Source organism: Puntigrus tetrazona, chromosome 7 (genome assembly GCF_018831695.1).
Source record: "Puntigrus tetrazona isolate hp1 chromosome 7, ASM1883169v1, whole genome shotgun sequence".
Lineage (NCBI taxonomy): Eukaryota > Metazoa > Chordata > Actinopteri > Cypriniformes > Cyprinidae > Puntigrus > Puntigrus tetrazona.
In genome coordinates, this window is record NC_056705.1 from 38,112,010 (window position 1) to 38,128,561 (window position 16,552).

At 36.6% G+C, this 16,552-nt stretch overlaps 1 protein-coding gene across 4 annotated transcripts; it reads left to right on the forward strand.

Moving 5' to 3' along the window:
* Positions 1-552: 552 nt before the first annotated feature.
* Positions 553-13,752, forward strand: hnf4b (hepatic nuclear factor 4, beta). 4 transcript variants are annotated; one of them, XM_043245163.1, is made up of 10 exons: positions 553-973; positions 4,050-4,257; positions 5,172-5,266; positions 7,063-7,166; positions 8,097-8,240; positions 8,323-8,410; positions 8,759-8,911; positions 10,107-10,370; positions 11,993-12,112; positions 12,959-13,752. In XM_043245163.1, the coding sequence occupies exons 1-10, from the start codon at positions 859-861 to the stop codon at positions 13,084-13,086; spliced, it is 1,419 nt and encodes a 472-aa protein (XP_043101098.1). In that variant the 5' UTR covers positions 553-858; the 3' UTR covers positions 13,087-13,752. The 4 variants fall into 4 exon arrangements, with proteins under 4 accessions (XP_043101098.1, XP_043101100.1, XP_043101097.1 ...); XM_043245165.1 differs by having other exon boundaries at positions 554-973; positions 4,074-4,257; XM_043245162.1 differs by having other exon boundaries at positions 555-973; positions 12,956-13,752.
* Positions 13,753-16,552: the final 2,800 nt, after the last annotated feature.

Sequence of the window (16,552 nt, forward strand, 5' to 3'; positions counted from 1 at the left end):
TAAACATAAAAACTCACTGACCGAGCTTTTAAGAAGGCGGTCAGTGGCGTTCTTATCGATTGAGTTGACAGCTAATGCAATTCTTTGTTGAAGGGGCTCAAGTTAATCTTATTGTATGACTTGAAATGTGATACAATTTGAATGTGGCAAAAGAGAAGGAATGTAACGCAATAGCATGTTATCATGCGGCCTTTGATCAATAGCACCGCTGACCCGATAGCAAATAACCAAAAGGGCAAAGTTTGAAAATAAAAGCTACTGACTGTTATCCTGAAGAAACAAGATGGGCACCCAGCCACCAAAACACCTCTCGGTCTTATATAATTCACGCTATACGTCTGCAAGCGGACGATCTTCCGCAGGCCTCGGCGATATGGCTTCAGGCCTTAACACGCATCTCTGAAATAAAGCAAATCAGCCAACGATGCAGCTCTACGCTGGTGTTACTGAACAATAAAGACGAGCATGATGTTATTTCCTACCGAAGACTGAGTCATGTTTACCTGGTCCAGATCCCTCCCCTTTATGATTCCCTCTACACTGATAAGAGAACAGCAAACACATAGACATTTGGCAAAATCTCAGTCTCGCAATCAGTCTAGCTCTGATGAGTCTTGGACGTTAATTACTGTATCCTCAGCGAAAAAGTATAGCTCCTGATTGCGTATGGCAGAACAACGGTCTCTACGTGAATCCATCATTTGAAGTCCGTTGTTTGGGAAGGAAGGGTAGAAGATCCAAGAATGCACTGATATGTTTACAAGCTCGGATGGACTCGACAGGCCGTTGAGCGAAACGCTGGTGAGCTTTAAGGTGTGCTGTTGATTCTCACATACAGGCCGAATCCCCGACTTTACCATGAAGATCTCTGGGACTTCACTCGACCTGAGTGCCACAGACTATGGAATAACCCTGGATCCTACATTCACCATGCTGGAGTTTGACGGTCTACGTGTTCTCCCCGTACAAACAGGTACGTCTAACCTTTGCTCTACTGACTCATTACCCAGTTATTGACGCAAACGGACAATAATGATATCTGAAGATGGGCCTCGATCGATGTTGTTCCGTACTTGAAGATTCTGCGAAAAAAAAACTGCTTTAAATGTTTTTTTGAGAATGATTCCATTTGATGGAACCATGCTTTTAAATGTTCTCAAATATTCTAAACCAAGCAGTATTCAAGAAATAATACAAATTTATTTATAGCTGTAAAAAAACCTTGCCAAACTTGCCAAACAAAATTAAATTAGCGCTGGTTAGTGCTCATGAACCTTATCCATGTAAAACAGCACAATCTTTCTAATGAATCTGGTTAATGTAGTTGAGGTACTAACTTGTACATTAAGTATTTCAATGCAAAAGGAAAGAAGAAACCTTTTAAATATTTAATGAGCCCATATATATATATATATATATATATATATATATATATATATATATATATATATATATATATATATACACAGTATGTGTGTGTGTGTGTGTGTATGTGCTTTTTTTCATCACATAGCCTTTTAATACCTGATCTACTCTTGCCTTGACATAAAGGTCGAAATCATTTTTTAAAAATATTTGTATCGTTTTCTGTTTCATAATTTATCCTGTGCACAGTTTGACTTTGATATCGTCAGCAAAATGAAATATTAAGCACATTTTAAATTCAGATTTTTTCACATGCATTAACTAACATGAATAAACAATATATTTTAACGCAAAAAAAAAAAAATCTTTGCTAATGTGTGTGTAATTGTACTGCACGTATGTTAGAAGAAGATCATTTGTCCTCATTCTTTTCATTCCTCGTTGATTAATTTCCCTCATTATGGTATCGAGACATCTGCCTCACCCTGACATTTTTGTATTGAAATGGAGATAAATGGACAGATAAAACAAAAAACAAGTGTAACTTCACTGACCTAGTTAACGGTCCCACAGAGCATCCCATTCTCCAGCCCAGCTTCCAAAACACAATTTATGCTGTTGACCAGCAAAGTTGGTCTTTTCGGCAGGGGAGGCTTGTTTGAATATGATTGATTTTGCATTTGAGTTGCATATACACTACATGCACGGTTGAGTTAAAACATAAACACAAAGATAAATGTTTAAAGGCGGTCTGTCAGCGTTTGTATGCATGTCTGCTGCCAACGAACATGGAGAACTGCGACGCGAGCCAAGCAGAGCATGTGTTTAACCGCTCTCGTTTTTAAACTCTTCCATACTTGAGTGTTTAGGCCATTTGCTCAAAGAGCAGGGCACTAAAAGGTAACTTCGCAATGACATTAGTTCCTATAGCATGAGATGCTGCTATTTCAATTACTGTCTGGTCATAAGAGGACTTTTCGAAAGCCTATGCGCACCACTTCAACCTATTCCTGCTTCCCATTATAATCTCATTTTCTTTAATCATTAGAAGCACTGCTGATTCAGACATACTGGATCCATCTTACCAAAGCACACATGCGTGGGTGCCAGAAGCATTGTAGACTCTTAATATAATATAACTGCCCTTTGAACCCAGAGGCGTTCTGTATGTTAGAGCATATTACCTCTCTGAGTGGCTTTAAAGTGCTGAGTGTATTATTTGCATACATTAGGCTTTATTCCTGCGTGGTCTAAGTGAAGATGTGGCGTTCGCTGGCTTGGGATGCATACGGGTGGCAATCAAATTCTGAGCGCAATTTAATGCAACACATGAGGGAATTGAATTAAGTTTTAGCTAACACTGCGAAATTACCTGGGAAATAGCAGTAGACTGAGTCTTTTCACTGACCTGTTTAATTAAATGGAGTTTCACTTTCACAAAGTAATAAGTACAGACACTCCGTCGCCGGGCGGATAATCCACTGGGTGATTGGACACGTTTCCTCCGCCGAGTCGGAATTGCAATGATTACGTCAGGTATCTTCAACAGGGGGATTGACAATTATTAGCATTTCTTTTTTTTTTTTCGGTTGTATTTTACATGAAACACAATCCGAGATGTAGATTTTACAGCTTCATTGGAATGGCATTACGCTGCTTGCTCATCGACGGATCCTCCGCAGCGAATGGGTGCCGTCGGAATGAGAGCCGATTAAAAGATCACAATAAGCAATACACACAAGTTGACTTCTTTTGAAGCGAAAACCACCTTCATTGCCTCCAGCTCTATAATATTGCTTTCCCCAATGAAAAAAGAAAAGTCTGAATCAGGAGAGAAATATGCACAGATCAAAGACATTTAGTTTGCGAGTGAAATTTTGATGTGATAGAACAACTATATCTATATTACAACAATTATTTCAATTAAAAATAATTATTATGGATTGTGGATTAAGGATTATGGCCAAAAGTGATTGTTAAAAGTTGAAATGCCTTAATGATGGTAATGATTGCTACTGGGAAAAAAAAAAAAACTAAATGAAAGCAAAGAGTAATTAAACTCAGATAGTTTAAATTCAAAAGTGAAAGTAAAGACTTTTATGTTGCAACATTAATTTTTTTGTTAAGATGTTCTTTTGATTGTTCTATTCCTTAAAGCGTACTAAAAAATTAACACAATTTCCTCAAAAACATTAAGCAGCACAACTGGGTTGTTTTTTTTTTTTGCTTTTTTGAGCAACAAATCAGTTTATTAGATTGATTTCTGGAGGATTGTGTGACGCTGAAGGCTGGAGTAATAATGTTACAGCTTTGCATCACAGGAATAAATTACATTTTAACATACAATCTTAAAAATAAAGCTGCTTCCAAATTTATTTCCCAGTGATGCCTTAGAAGAACCATTTCTGGTTCCACAAAGAACCATTCAGTCAAAGAACCATCTCTTTCTTACCATTTTATAATGTGAAGAACCTTATTTTGCCACTTCAAACAGAAAGGTCCTTCAGATGTTATAGGAACCATGTTCTTTGGAACCATTTAAACAAAACGGTTCTTCAAAAGCATCACGAAACGCTTTCTTTTTTTAAGAGCGTATATTCCAACAGAAAACAGATATCAATAATATTTCGCAATATTGCCGTTTTCACTGATTCTCTGCTGTCCTTGTCAAAACGATGCTACAGATGTCCATTCTTTTTCCAATGAAGAGCCACTAATTCCAGGACACGTGCCTGCGTCAGTGCCGGTGGCTGTGCCGCAGCAGAGCGGCGTCAATCTCTGTGCTATCTGCGCAGACAGAGCTACAGGGAAACACTACGGCGCGTCCAGCTGCGATGGCTGCAAGGGCTTCTTCAGACGCAGCGTGCGCAAGAACCATGCCTACACATGCAGGTGAGAGCTCACATCTATCCACTTTGGGCTCAACACGCATACCCCCGGTTCCACAGACAAGGCTTAAGCTAGTCCCAGACTAAAATGCATCTTAAAATATGCCAGTGTCATTGTTCTGCGTCAAGACACGCACCTGCGATGTTTTCTTTCAAGGCATTTTTGTAAAAACACACCTGGTCCAGATAACGAAGCTCTTCGGGATCAGGACATACAAGAAATCGGGGTTGTTGTCGTTAAACAAAATATGCATTTTGATTTAAATATAGCTGAAATAACATAAAGTAGAAAGAAACACAAAACATTAAACGTTAAAATCAAGCACAGAATCAGGTGAAATGGCAACAAGATGAAAGACTAAAATTAACAAATAAATAAATAAATACTAACACTGAGGGAAAAATGAACCTAAACATTAAAAAACGAATAGAAATGAGAAAAGCACATTTACTAATAAATAACTTGAAAAATAAAAAAATTAAATTAGGATAAAAGCTGAAAATAAATTCAAAACATGAATAAAATAATAATAATTAGAAAGAAAGAGTTACCTGCATTGTATCATACACTAAATATAATTTAGTTTAACACAAAATACAGTTAGCGTATTTCAATTTTATATTAAGTTCATAGAATTTTAAGTTATGAAATATTTGATGAAATTAATAATTAGCGTTTCGCATGCCGTCATATACATTTGTATAGGCTATACGATCTTTTACAACATCACAGCCCAGAAATGTGTCGGAAGCCCATCTATAAATGATCGCAATGTCTGTGTGCTATAAAAAAAATCATCTGTGATCTGTGACCACCTTCATCAGGACGTGTAAGAGCACGACCTGAGGTGTTTCATTGGATCTCTTCAGACGTGAGAATTACAGCCGCCCATGTGCTTTGTGTGTCTGCGTGTGAAGGTTCAGCCGGCAGTGTGTGGTGGACAAAGACAAAAGAAACCAATGTCGCTACTGCAGGCTTCGAAAGTGCTTCAGAGCCGGCATGAGGAAAGAAGGTAAAAGCCTGAGTCCATTTCATTTGAGTTTATGATGCAGAGTTTAGAGTCTCTTCAAGGTCACGGATCTGCACTAGGCCTGCCTATAAACTCACCGAGTTATTGGACTTATCCCAATACTTATGAATGCCTGCATCTCTGTCTGAATTACAGATATTGAACAAGTGGGTGAACCCAAACTATTACAATAGAGGCAATTCCCAAAACCATCATATAAATTTCAATATACTCTCAAGCTGAAAAGTAAAGAAACAATATAAAAGTATCCGGGCAATTGATTAAAACTTTATGAGGATATTGTTCTGAGCCATGGGTCTAAGACGTCTTGTCAAATATTGCTGGGTTTCACAGTGTCCTTCCTGTCTGTAGAACAGAGCTTGAGCTTTCAGTGGGATGAGGCTGTGTCCGTGTAATACAGTAATGCTGAGTGACTATCAGTGTCTTTCCAAAGTGATAAATGTGTGTTTTTTTCTTTTAGTAGAATACACCTGTAGCTTTATCAGTCTCTAAAAGCGAGTCTCTAACAGTCAGTACAAAGCTGCATTACATTAATTTGGTTGAAAATGTTGCAAGTTACATGTTTCAGTTGAGTCCACATAAAATATATTCTACTTATTTCCACTTCAAGCTCTTTCTGTGTTAGGCAGGGCTGTTTTTCAAGCTGATATTGAACAAAAAATATATAGCTAACTGTATAAATGCACTGCTTGTAAATTGGCATACTTTAAAAAATACATATTACATAGATAATATACTAAAAACAATATTTACAAATGAATAATTGTGAGCCGAATGTAAAGTTTTAAAGCACTTCATTGTATTTTAGTGGCAATTAAATGAAAATATTATTATAGACTAAATTTTATTATATTACAGATACGTAAGTAGCATTTTGTAAATATATATAATTTAGTGACTTATTCTATTGTCTTTGAAATATAATGAAATTGTACTGACAAGCGTGTATGGTAAACTAAAAAATTGCTTTCTATTTAAACTTAGTGTCATGTATTTATATGTGCTAGTAGTTTCACCTTTGGAGTGGTGAAACTGCAATTCAGTACATAATTAAATAAATGAATCTTATATGTATATGTGGTAATAATTATAATTTTATACTTTGCACATGGTAAAAAAAAAAAAAAAAATATATATATATATATATATATATATATATATATATATATATATATATATATATATATATATATATATATATATATATATATATAGCTTTCAAATGATTAATTGTGATTAATTGCATCCAAAATAAAAGTTGTGTGTGTGTGTGTGTGTGTATGTATATATACACACACATTCATGTATATACAATATTTATATATCATATAAATATTTTCTAACTATATGTCATATGTTTGTGTGTTTATGATAAAAATACACGTATTTTGTTGACCCTGGAACAACATTTTAATCCAAAAATGTAGTCTTGACCCTAACTCTACACCTAAACCTAAAATGCCTAAAATCAGAGGAAACGATAAATGAATGACTCTGATGTACGATTCTTAGCCTAAACTTTAACTATAAGACTATAAAATCTCAATTTCTATTTTGTGGTCTACATGAAAGTGTCTGCTAAACTGAAATAATCCCATCATGAAACACCTATGGAGCACCACAACAAAAAAAGGAACAAAGTTGATTTAGGTAAATGTGTGCAAACGCATAGGGCCCCATTCCTATATTTGCCTGGGGCCCCCGTCTGTTTTGTATCATGAAACAGGTTGATCTGTTATCAGTCAGGTTTTATTTTTCTCTTTGTTTGTGTGTCTTAGCTGTTCAGAACGAGCGTGATCGTATCAGCTGCCGTAGAGAAGGTCAAGGCGTCGGGACTCTCACCATTGACGTGCTGATGCAGGCGGAGGCTTGCACTCATCAGGTATCAATACCCTTTTCTTACACAATACACTTTAAGAGTAAACAGTGTAAATCCTAAGCAACGATTTAATGCAAGACAACAGTTAGGGGGCATTTGACCTCAGAACTCTTTCAATTGGTTTAACCCTTTATTTGTGTTCAGGCCATTTTGACCATGTCTTTTCTACAAAATAGCTGGTGGATTGATTTTTGGGGAGGCAGAAATGACAAGCCTGCAAAACAATAGTTCATAAATGTGTTATATTGTTACTCAATGCTGGATTCAATCCATTTATTATCTTTTTTACTTTCAGTAACACATTTCCTTTTGGAACTGGTCATAGACCTTTTCATAGACCTTATTGATAGAGAAAAAGGTTTCAAATATTGAATGTAAGATTTGGTAACTGCCCAAGGGTTAAAGTAAGACAAAACACGCATTAAAATAAGATGAAACAATTGAAAAATTTAAATATTTATTGTCAAGATGTATCTGATATACGGTATCTTTGAAGAACCTTACAGTCTTGGATAATACCAAAAGCATCGGCCCCAAAGCTTTGCCTCATGCATTTTGCTTCTTGAGCTCGACTCATGTTAGAAAAAATATCTTCAAGCCGGCCCACTTTTATCTTCAGCTTGGTGTTTCTTCACCTCGACCTTCACCTTCCCTGCTTCTCTCCGGTGGAAAGAGCTGCCAACCTCCAAAGAGCTGAAACCATTCTAACTTTTAAGAAGCGGCAGAAAGCACGCTCCACAACGCACTCGCAAACCAAAACACAGAAAACCTAGCTCGCGTCCTATTCTAGCTTTCTAGCCATTGCATACCGCAAATACTGAGACAAACTTATGCTTCTCTGCTTTGACCAAAGGCCTCTGGGAAATACATGAACGCAAACGTGCCTGTAATTGAGCTGTTTGTATTAAGCTAGAGTCACTGTGCCATCCGCAGAACCAGAATCCCATGAGGGACATCAACACCAAGAAGATCGCCGGCGTGGGAGACGTGTGTGAATCCATGAAACAGCAGCTACTTCTCCTCGTGGAGTGGGCCAAGCGCATCCCTGAGTTCTGTGAGCTCTCTGTGGATGACAGGGTAGGCCTGCCTTGACCGCGTGTGTTTGATTAAGAGCTGTCACTTGATGTGTTGATGTGTGTGTGTGTGTGTGTGCGTGCAGGTGGCCCTCTTAAGAGCCCACTCCGCTGAGCACCTCATCTTAGGGGTGGCACGACGGTCACTTCCCTACAATGACATCATACTGCTGGGTGAGCGGGCGGCTGGGTTGGGGTCGTTTGAAAACGGGCCGTTCCTGTTTGCACCGCATTTTGCATGTCTCACATATTACTGCATACTTTAGATGAATTATAAAAACACTTAAGTTTGTGAGACACGTTTCGAAGGTCATAGAACATGTTCGTGTCCTGTTTGGCGTCTTGTTCACTTTATCGTCACTGTACAAATGTTCTAAAATGTCTAACCAGTACCTATTCAATTAAAAAATGATATAAATATTACGCAAATACTTGTTTAAGTTGCAGAGTTTTAAGTTGCAGAGCTCACTCAAAAGTAACAACCTTAATGTTAGCATGTATTATTATACCGTGTTTGTGCAGGAAATGACTTCATCATTCCTGTTCGAGGAACCGAGCAGGAGATGTCTAAAGTAGCCACTCGTATCCTGGAGGAGCTGGTGAGGCCTCTGAAAGAGCTGAACATCACAGACACCGAATTTGTCTGTCTCAAAACCATTGTCTTCTTCGCCCCAGGTTAGTCAGGGATCATTGCTGTGTTCCCAGTCAAACGCTGTCTGCGCCAGGAGCGTCTGCACTTGTTCCTGGCACTCTTTGCTTGTACTGTATTTCTCGGTTTCGTGATGTTTTACGGGGATCTATTAATATCTGGGGCGTGCTGGTGAGGATTGTTGAGTTATAGACTTTCCTACTGTTGGCCTGGAGGTCTGATTATAAGAGTGGAGCCAGGTTGGTCAGTGAGATTTGCTTTGTTTCATTTATTTTGGTTTCAGCAGAGGTCATTTTTTTACCCGTGCGCCTCAGTCTATAAAAGCTAAAGTATGAAATATTACTGGTTTGCCTCTTGTTTCTTCTTTTTAATGTTTATATACAACAAATATAGCTGCATTGCACATCTGCCTTGCACATAAAAAAAAATTAAACAATTAAATCATTATAAATCTAGTTTTGACTTTTAGAAACTACATATATTTCAATATTATATTATAATATATATAATATATTTATATACTTCTATCTTAATCAAATATATTTATACATTTAAAATATATTTATACATATTTTTAGCAATTTTACAAATATATTTTGGATATATTTTTGTTTAAACAAAATGCACTTTTTATTGCTATTTTATACAGTATGTGTTACCTGTGTAAATATTTATCCTCTTTTAAAATATATTTATACATATTTTTAGCTATATTACAAATATATTTTGGCCATTTTTTTGTTTAAACAAAATACACTTTTTTATTGCTATTTTATACAGTATGTGTTAATATCCACCCTCTTTTGTAATATGCTTACAAAAGCCTTAATAAGCATTTTTTTATGGCGCTGAAACCATTTCACTCCAAAACTGATGGTAAGTTTAACTAAATCTAAAAATACAAAAGTCTTAAATTTTTTTTTTTTTTTAACATCCTCCAATTCCCAAATCTTTTTACAGTGTATGGGAAATTTTAATAAATGTATAAAATGTATAAAAACCAAAGAACTAGACTTGCATTCAATTCTTGATGTGGAATTTTTCCCCCAAAATCATTTAAAGCCGTTTGTCCAACGAGTTTAATGATCTGCCGGTTGCTTATTGGAATACACAGACAGACGTGCACCTACTAGTCTCCATTATCCAGTCCACGCGCTAAATGACGAACGCAGTCTCAGCTGATCTCGATGCACACGTCTCAGTGGTCTCACTTTGTTTCAGACTGTGTTGGACTGCATTGCTCTCAGGCCGTGCGCCGCCTGCGATTCCAGGCCCAGGTGCTGCTCGATGAGGCCACGAGCGAGCAGCGAGGCCGCTTCGGGGAGCTGCTGTTGTTGCTGACCACGCTCCAGAGTGTTGCCTGGCAGATGGTGGAGCAGCTGCAGCTGATGCGTCTCCTGGGCAAAGCCAACGTGGACAGCCTGCTGATGGAGATGCTCCTGGGAGAAGAAGCGAACCGAGGATCTGAAGCACTGCCGGCCTCAGGTGAAAAACTAAATCTAAAAATCACAAATGAGATCTCAATTACTCGTCTGCGAGCTTAAAGTGATTCTATTATGGGTAACGAAAGGTTCATATTTTGGGAGATTGGCAACAACAAGGTTGATGTGCATGCAAAAACACTTTCATTGTCTTACAATAAGCATTTATTTTTAGCTTATTTGCTCAACAACCCTCTTTTACGCAGTGATTGGTCGATTGGTCTCATTTTCATCTCATTATGAATGTAATGCCTGATAAAGCAGTGCTGCTTTGTGCTACGATAGCAGCATCTAGTGGTAAAGAATGAATTTACATTTTTATTCAGACCAATTCGAAAACAAGTGGGTGGGCAATATGCTAATGTTTCTTGTTGACGTCAAGATTCAATGATTCACAGTCGAAGCTTGCTTGTGAGAGACAATAATTTTATACACGGTGCACTTTCAGATTGAAAACTTTGCAGGATGCTTTCATTCACTTAGAGCCGCGTTACACACCGATGAAAAGTCATTTATAAAAAATCCACAGTATGGCACTTTACATGAAATTCCTCTGTTTTCAGTAAAAAAATATCTCAACAATATCACAGACTGCCAAGATATTCAGAAATCTCATCAAGAACTAATGCTAATGCTGTCAAAAAACGCACTTAATTGCTTAGCTTGCGGATAATATGATATTAATTAAATAAAGAGATCTCTTTCCTAACACGCTTGTTTCTCAATGCACTTTTAAACAAATCAAGTTCATTTAAAACATTTTTTAAATGATTATATTTTTAAAAATCGTGATAATAATCCTTTGTTGTGCTTTAAAAAGGTACAGTTATTTTGACTAACATATCACATGAAAATTACTGTGCAAATGCTTAATTACAAGTATTTTTTAAATACATGACGCACACGTTTTGACAGAAGACAATATAAAAGCAATTATGCAATTACTTTTACTTAAGTTAAAGTTAAATTAAAATACTGTATATGTTAGTCTGCACTTATGTATATTCTTTTTAAGTATATTATTTGCTTAATATTTTTTTTTAATACACTAAAAAAGGTTCGTTATTTACAATTTATTTTAGTTACATTTAAAAAAAAAATGTTGAAAGTTACTCAACAAAATTCGTTTAATTAAATGCAGCTAAAATAAATTGATGGCGACCACTAACCTTAAAAAATGTTGCCAATTAATCAGTGCTTTATTCATAGTGTATGTCACAATCTCTCCTCTGTTTATTTCTCACAAGGAATTTTAGGAGGAACATACGAGACAGAGAAAGCCTAAGATAGCTGAAAATTCAATAAACTCTCCCGAACTATAAAATGCTCCTCCGTGTTGCCATATACTGCTGATTTAGGATCAGTATATAAACTCTTGGTTTTAGATGAGCATTGCTGGTCCGGACACATACTGTAGACTTTCTAAACTCCACTGAACTAAGAGCTGGTTAAGATTCCACAGAAGATCACAGTCCAGAGTCCATCTGTCTCAGTCTAAGCTTTCAGGCTTTAGATAAGACCCACCATTAGTTCTCTGAGGGAATGGGGGCTCTTTATGACTTACCTGCAGTTAAACAGGTTGGAGACTGAATAAAACAGTAACTTTTTTTTCCCCCCTTTCTGTAGAGCCGAATCCTGAGCCGCTTATATTCACCGCAGCTACAGAGTCCGTCCTCTCCAGAGGCATACTGACGGAGCACATCCCGATGCCTAACTTCACATCCGTGATCCTTCCTGTACCCTCCTGTGAGTAGTCGCTCCTACAGAGTTTAAAGGGATAGTTCACCCCAAATATCTAATACCATATCCATGCTGCTGTTTTCCATGCAAATGAAAGCAGCGAACGGGAGCTTCTCCCAAGCGGTCAATGCTGTAAACAAATAGATAAAACAAAAGATTACTGGACTACATTTTGCAATCTTTTTAATTCAGAAGTGCGTGTTTCATTCTACGTCTCTTGCAGAGTAGAGTTGGGCTGATAGACGGTAGTATAATATAGTATTGTGTGTTAAAGATATTGCCTGTTTCTGATGCCTTAGACGAAAGCAAGAGCATTATTATTATTATTATTATTATTATCTGGCTGCTAATTCATATAAGATATCATGCGTCCCATCCTAATTGATTTTCTGGGTTTTTGCAGCGCTTGCATGAAATATGTGGCTTGCTTTCCACCAAAATAAATAAATAATCAAATAAATAAATAAAACTAAAACTTTTTATCCGACTTTTTATACCTCAGTTCATTTTTTTGCAAATATCTGAATTTACTTCTATCTTGACTTTTTTTTTACTTCTATCTTGACTCTATCTTCTCTTTTTTTCTTATAATTTCTTTTCTGTTTCCTCCACAGAATAAATAAGTTCCCAATATATCTCAAATAATCTCGCAATTCAGCTGTTTATGTATCGAGTCAGCATTTTGAGATTTTCATTTATTAATTACGTAGCACAAACAAACCGCCTTGTATCTGTGTCGCACTTTTCCCAATGGTGCATAGTTTCGAAGCACATTCAATTCAGTATTGCTTTGCCGCTTCATTAGGTGCGTATTGCGTTATAAATGTCATCCTGACCTTTTGTATGCAGCAGCTTTGTCCGACGATCCCCTGCTCCCCACACACACCGGGCCCGATGTCTTCACACATGGACAAGCAGCAGACATGCCAAGAGAAATGTCCAACAGTCTCGCCATGCCGACCGTCCACACGTGCCTTTAACCACATGTGTAAAGGTCCTCAGTTAAAAAGACATGAATAGCTACTTACGACCTCTGCTAATAAACACATAAAACTGAGGACAAGGAGTCATTATATTTTACGTAGATCGAGTGGGATAATGCTTAATAATAGTGTTGAAATCGAACAGTGTTAAAAAATGTAATGCGAGTGAAAAATTAACACAATAAACGGTCTCCAAGCAGTATATAAATATTTTGTATGGAGATCACAGGTAAATGATTGTCTAATTTATTGGATGGTGACATGGCAGGGCGCGTGCATAAACATTACAGTTCAACAACTCTCATGGGTTCATGGTTCAATCAGATACCAGATGTCAAACACATGAGGGCTGGTCTGCCATGTAGAAAAAGGGTTGCATGATTTTTTTTTTTTTTTGAATATATCATCAGAGACTTTCTCTAGGCCTTAAATGGGGTTATCATTTGTTATCATCATACACTGTTAAAATTATTTCGTTTTTGTTGTTGTAAATAAAGCGCAATGTTGGAGTAGATTTTACAAGAAAATACTTTATATTAGTTTTTGTACTTAAATTAAATTCACATTTAATTTAGTGTATTACTTGCCGTTTCTTTGTAATTATTTGTGAAATTTACTAGCAATGTCTAAGTGAAAATTGTTGCAAAGAAAAAACTTCAGTCAGTCTATGCTTGTTTCTTTCATCTATTTTTTTAATGCATATTTTGCAATTTATGCTCATGAATATATATATATATATATATATATATATATATATATATATATATATATATATATATATATATATATATATATATATATATATGTGTGTGTGTGTGTGTGTGTGTGTGTGTATATATATATATATATATATATATATATATATATATATATATATATATATATATATATATATATATATATATATATATATATATATATATATGTGTGTGTGTGTGTGTGTGTGTGTATTTTATTTATTTTTTTTTTTGGTGATAACCAGGTATCTCTTAAACAAATCATATAAAAAAGTGAATTATAATTTTTTTTTTAAAGAAACTAAACTGACAAACTCGAATTAGTTTATAGAAATTAGATACCAAGACATGTGGAAAAATGTTCACCAGAGGGCGCCAAATGCTTATTATTATACATGATGAAACTTTCCCTGAAAGGAAGAACGCTTGTTATTCTTTCATAATACTTGACTTATTTCTCCATAAATACACATTTAGAGCCATAATAGAACAAACTGACGGGAAATAACCCCGTGCAAACAAACCAGATCATGTGAAGCACTTTTAAGTAGTTTGATTATCATCGCATTGTACCATCGCTGATCTCAGATAGAATGAATATTATCCTTTAATAAGTTATTGCAATGTTTTGTGTTTAAAGGGATAGTCTACACCGAAACAAAATCTAATTCTGTTATCGTTTACTCGCCCTCGTGTATTTCTGTCTTCTTCTGAACACAATAAAGTTATTTTGAATAATACTGGTGACTGGTCGATATTACGGACATCAGCTGGACCCAAAAACCGTTTGTTACCAATGTTCTTAAAAATATCCTCTTTTGCGTTTCGAAAAGAAGCGCATACTGGTTTGAGGGTGATGTTTTGTGTGGACTGTCCCTTTAAGAGCCTCTCTTGATTTCACCCCTTCCTCGGTAGGTTAGAAACAAGTTAAAGTTAGCCGCTGCTAGTCAGGCGTTCAGGAGGGACAGTCTGACTCATCAGCAGCAGAGGGGCTTAGTGGGCGGCTATACATCAATAAAGACATGGAACAAGAAATATTTGCCCCCTGGCAACAGTAGCCACGACAGGATCTGTCCAAATAACTAAGAACTAAAACTCATCCAAAAGGACCTCTTTTTTTGTTAAACCTGTGATTTCATGAACTTTTACACAATTGCGAAGCTAATCACAGCTGATTTAATTGCGCCGAGTTCAATACAATTTTCTCCACAGCTGTAAAGACGTGTCCAAAGCTAGTAAAGAAACTGCCACTGTGTCACTGTGGTATTTCCGTATAGGCATTGTGAATTTGACGCATTAATGCAATAATGGAAAAACAGAAATAATAACACTTTGTGTCTGTAAATTAGCAGGTAAAGTACTTCATCACAGCAAGTAGGTCGCATATTTTGTCAGTGAGTACAAAAAAAATCTGGTAAGAGAGTGTTTGTAATCCAGCTCAGATTCAGATTCAAAGGAAAATAATTCATTTCATGTTTTTAAGGGCCTTCAGGCAGTCAGACTGGCAATGGAGATACTTCTTAATGGCTGCAAGTGAAGTCCTTGCTGTGATGATGTATTTTTTGTTAGTTTTCCATTGACTTTTGGGTTATTGCAGAAAACAAGATATGTGACTGAAAAGAAAGTTTGTGGGTCATACGCGTTTTGTTCGTCGTGATCATCTTTACAAAGTAACGCAAATTTAAAGAACGGCAGAAGAAGTAAAAGGTTATAAACAATCTACACCAGTCACCATCGCTAAACATCCTCACGGTCCCATTTAGACACTTATTAGTAACCGCCATTTTCTCAAGACGGGTACAAGCTTTTTAAAAATCACTAAAGAAAGAGGTGTCAGTGATGGCTTACGTTACATTATCTCCGATATTTTGTTGAAAATGTAAAAAGAATGCATTACTCTACTAATGAAAATCGTGAGCGCGGTTGGCGGCCATACAAATGGCATTCCGGTGGAACCCCTACGGTAAATATCTCCCGCCGTTTGAAATGAGGACTTTTACGTGACTTTCTCCTCACCACTTGCTTTTGGTGGTTATCGGTGCATTTCAAAGGTGCAAAACAGATTCCAGTACTTTAATATGTTGGTATGTTAACGTTATATCAGTTAATGAAATTACGGTATTTAACTTTAAATTTAAGTAAAAACGGTAAAACCTACAACATTGTTACCGTATTTTTTTTTTTATGATAGATTTCTGCCAACCACAGCTGCCAGTTTTTCACCGTAAATGTTTTTACTGTGTATGAAACATATTCCATCATCAGAGCGCGCCTGTTGTTTTTCTCCCATTATATAGTTTATTTTGCGTTCCGCACAAAACTGAAAAATGCCATTCAAGCAGATAGGTACCTCTTTTTTCGTGATTATACGGGGCTGTTGACTGTTGCTGAAAAGCCGCTCAGCGTTCTCCAAAAACTTCACGAATTTCCAGCTGGCTGCCTTTCACAATCCTTTCTCTGGGCTTTTCCATGGCGCTTCACTCCCGTCTTTGCTGTCATCGGAAAACAGATTTAATAAACGACAAACCACACAGCCCACATTAGCACAAACCGGGTCTTTCAGCATGCCGTCGCACTTATTGACCTGAAGTCTTGCTTCTGTGAGACCTTGTAAAACCAGGTTTCTTCTTTTCCGGATGTTGCTGTAATTGTTGGCAGGGCCTGTGAGTTTCTGCTGGAAGGATAACTTGATTTCGCCACCACTTTTGGCAAGTCACCGACATTAT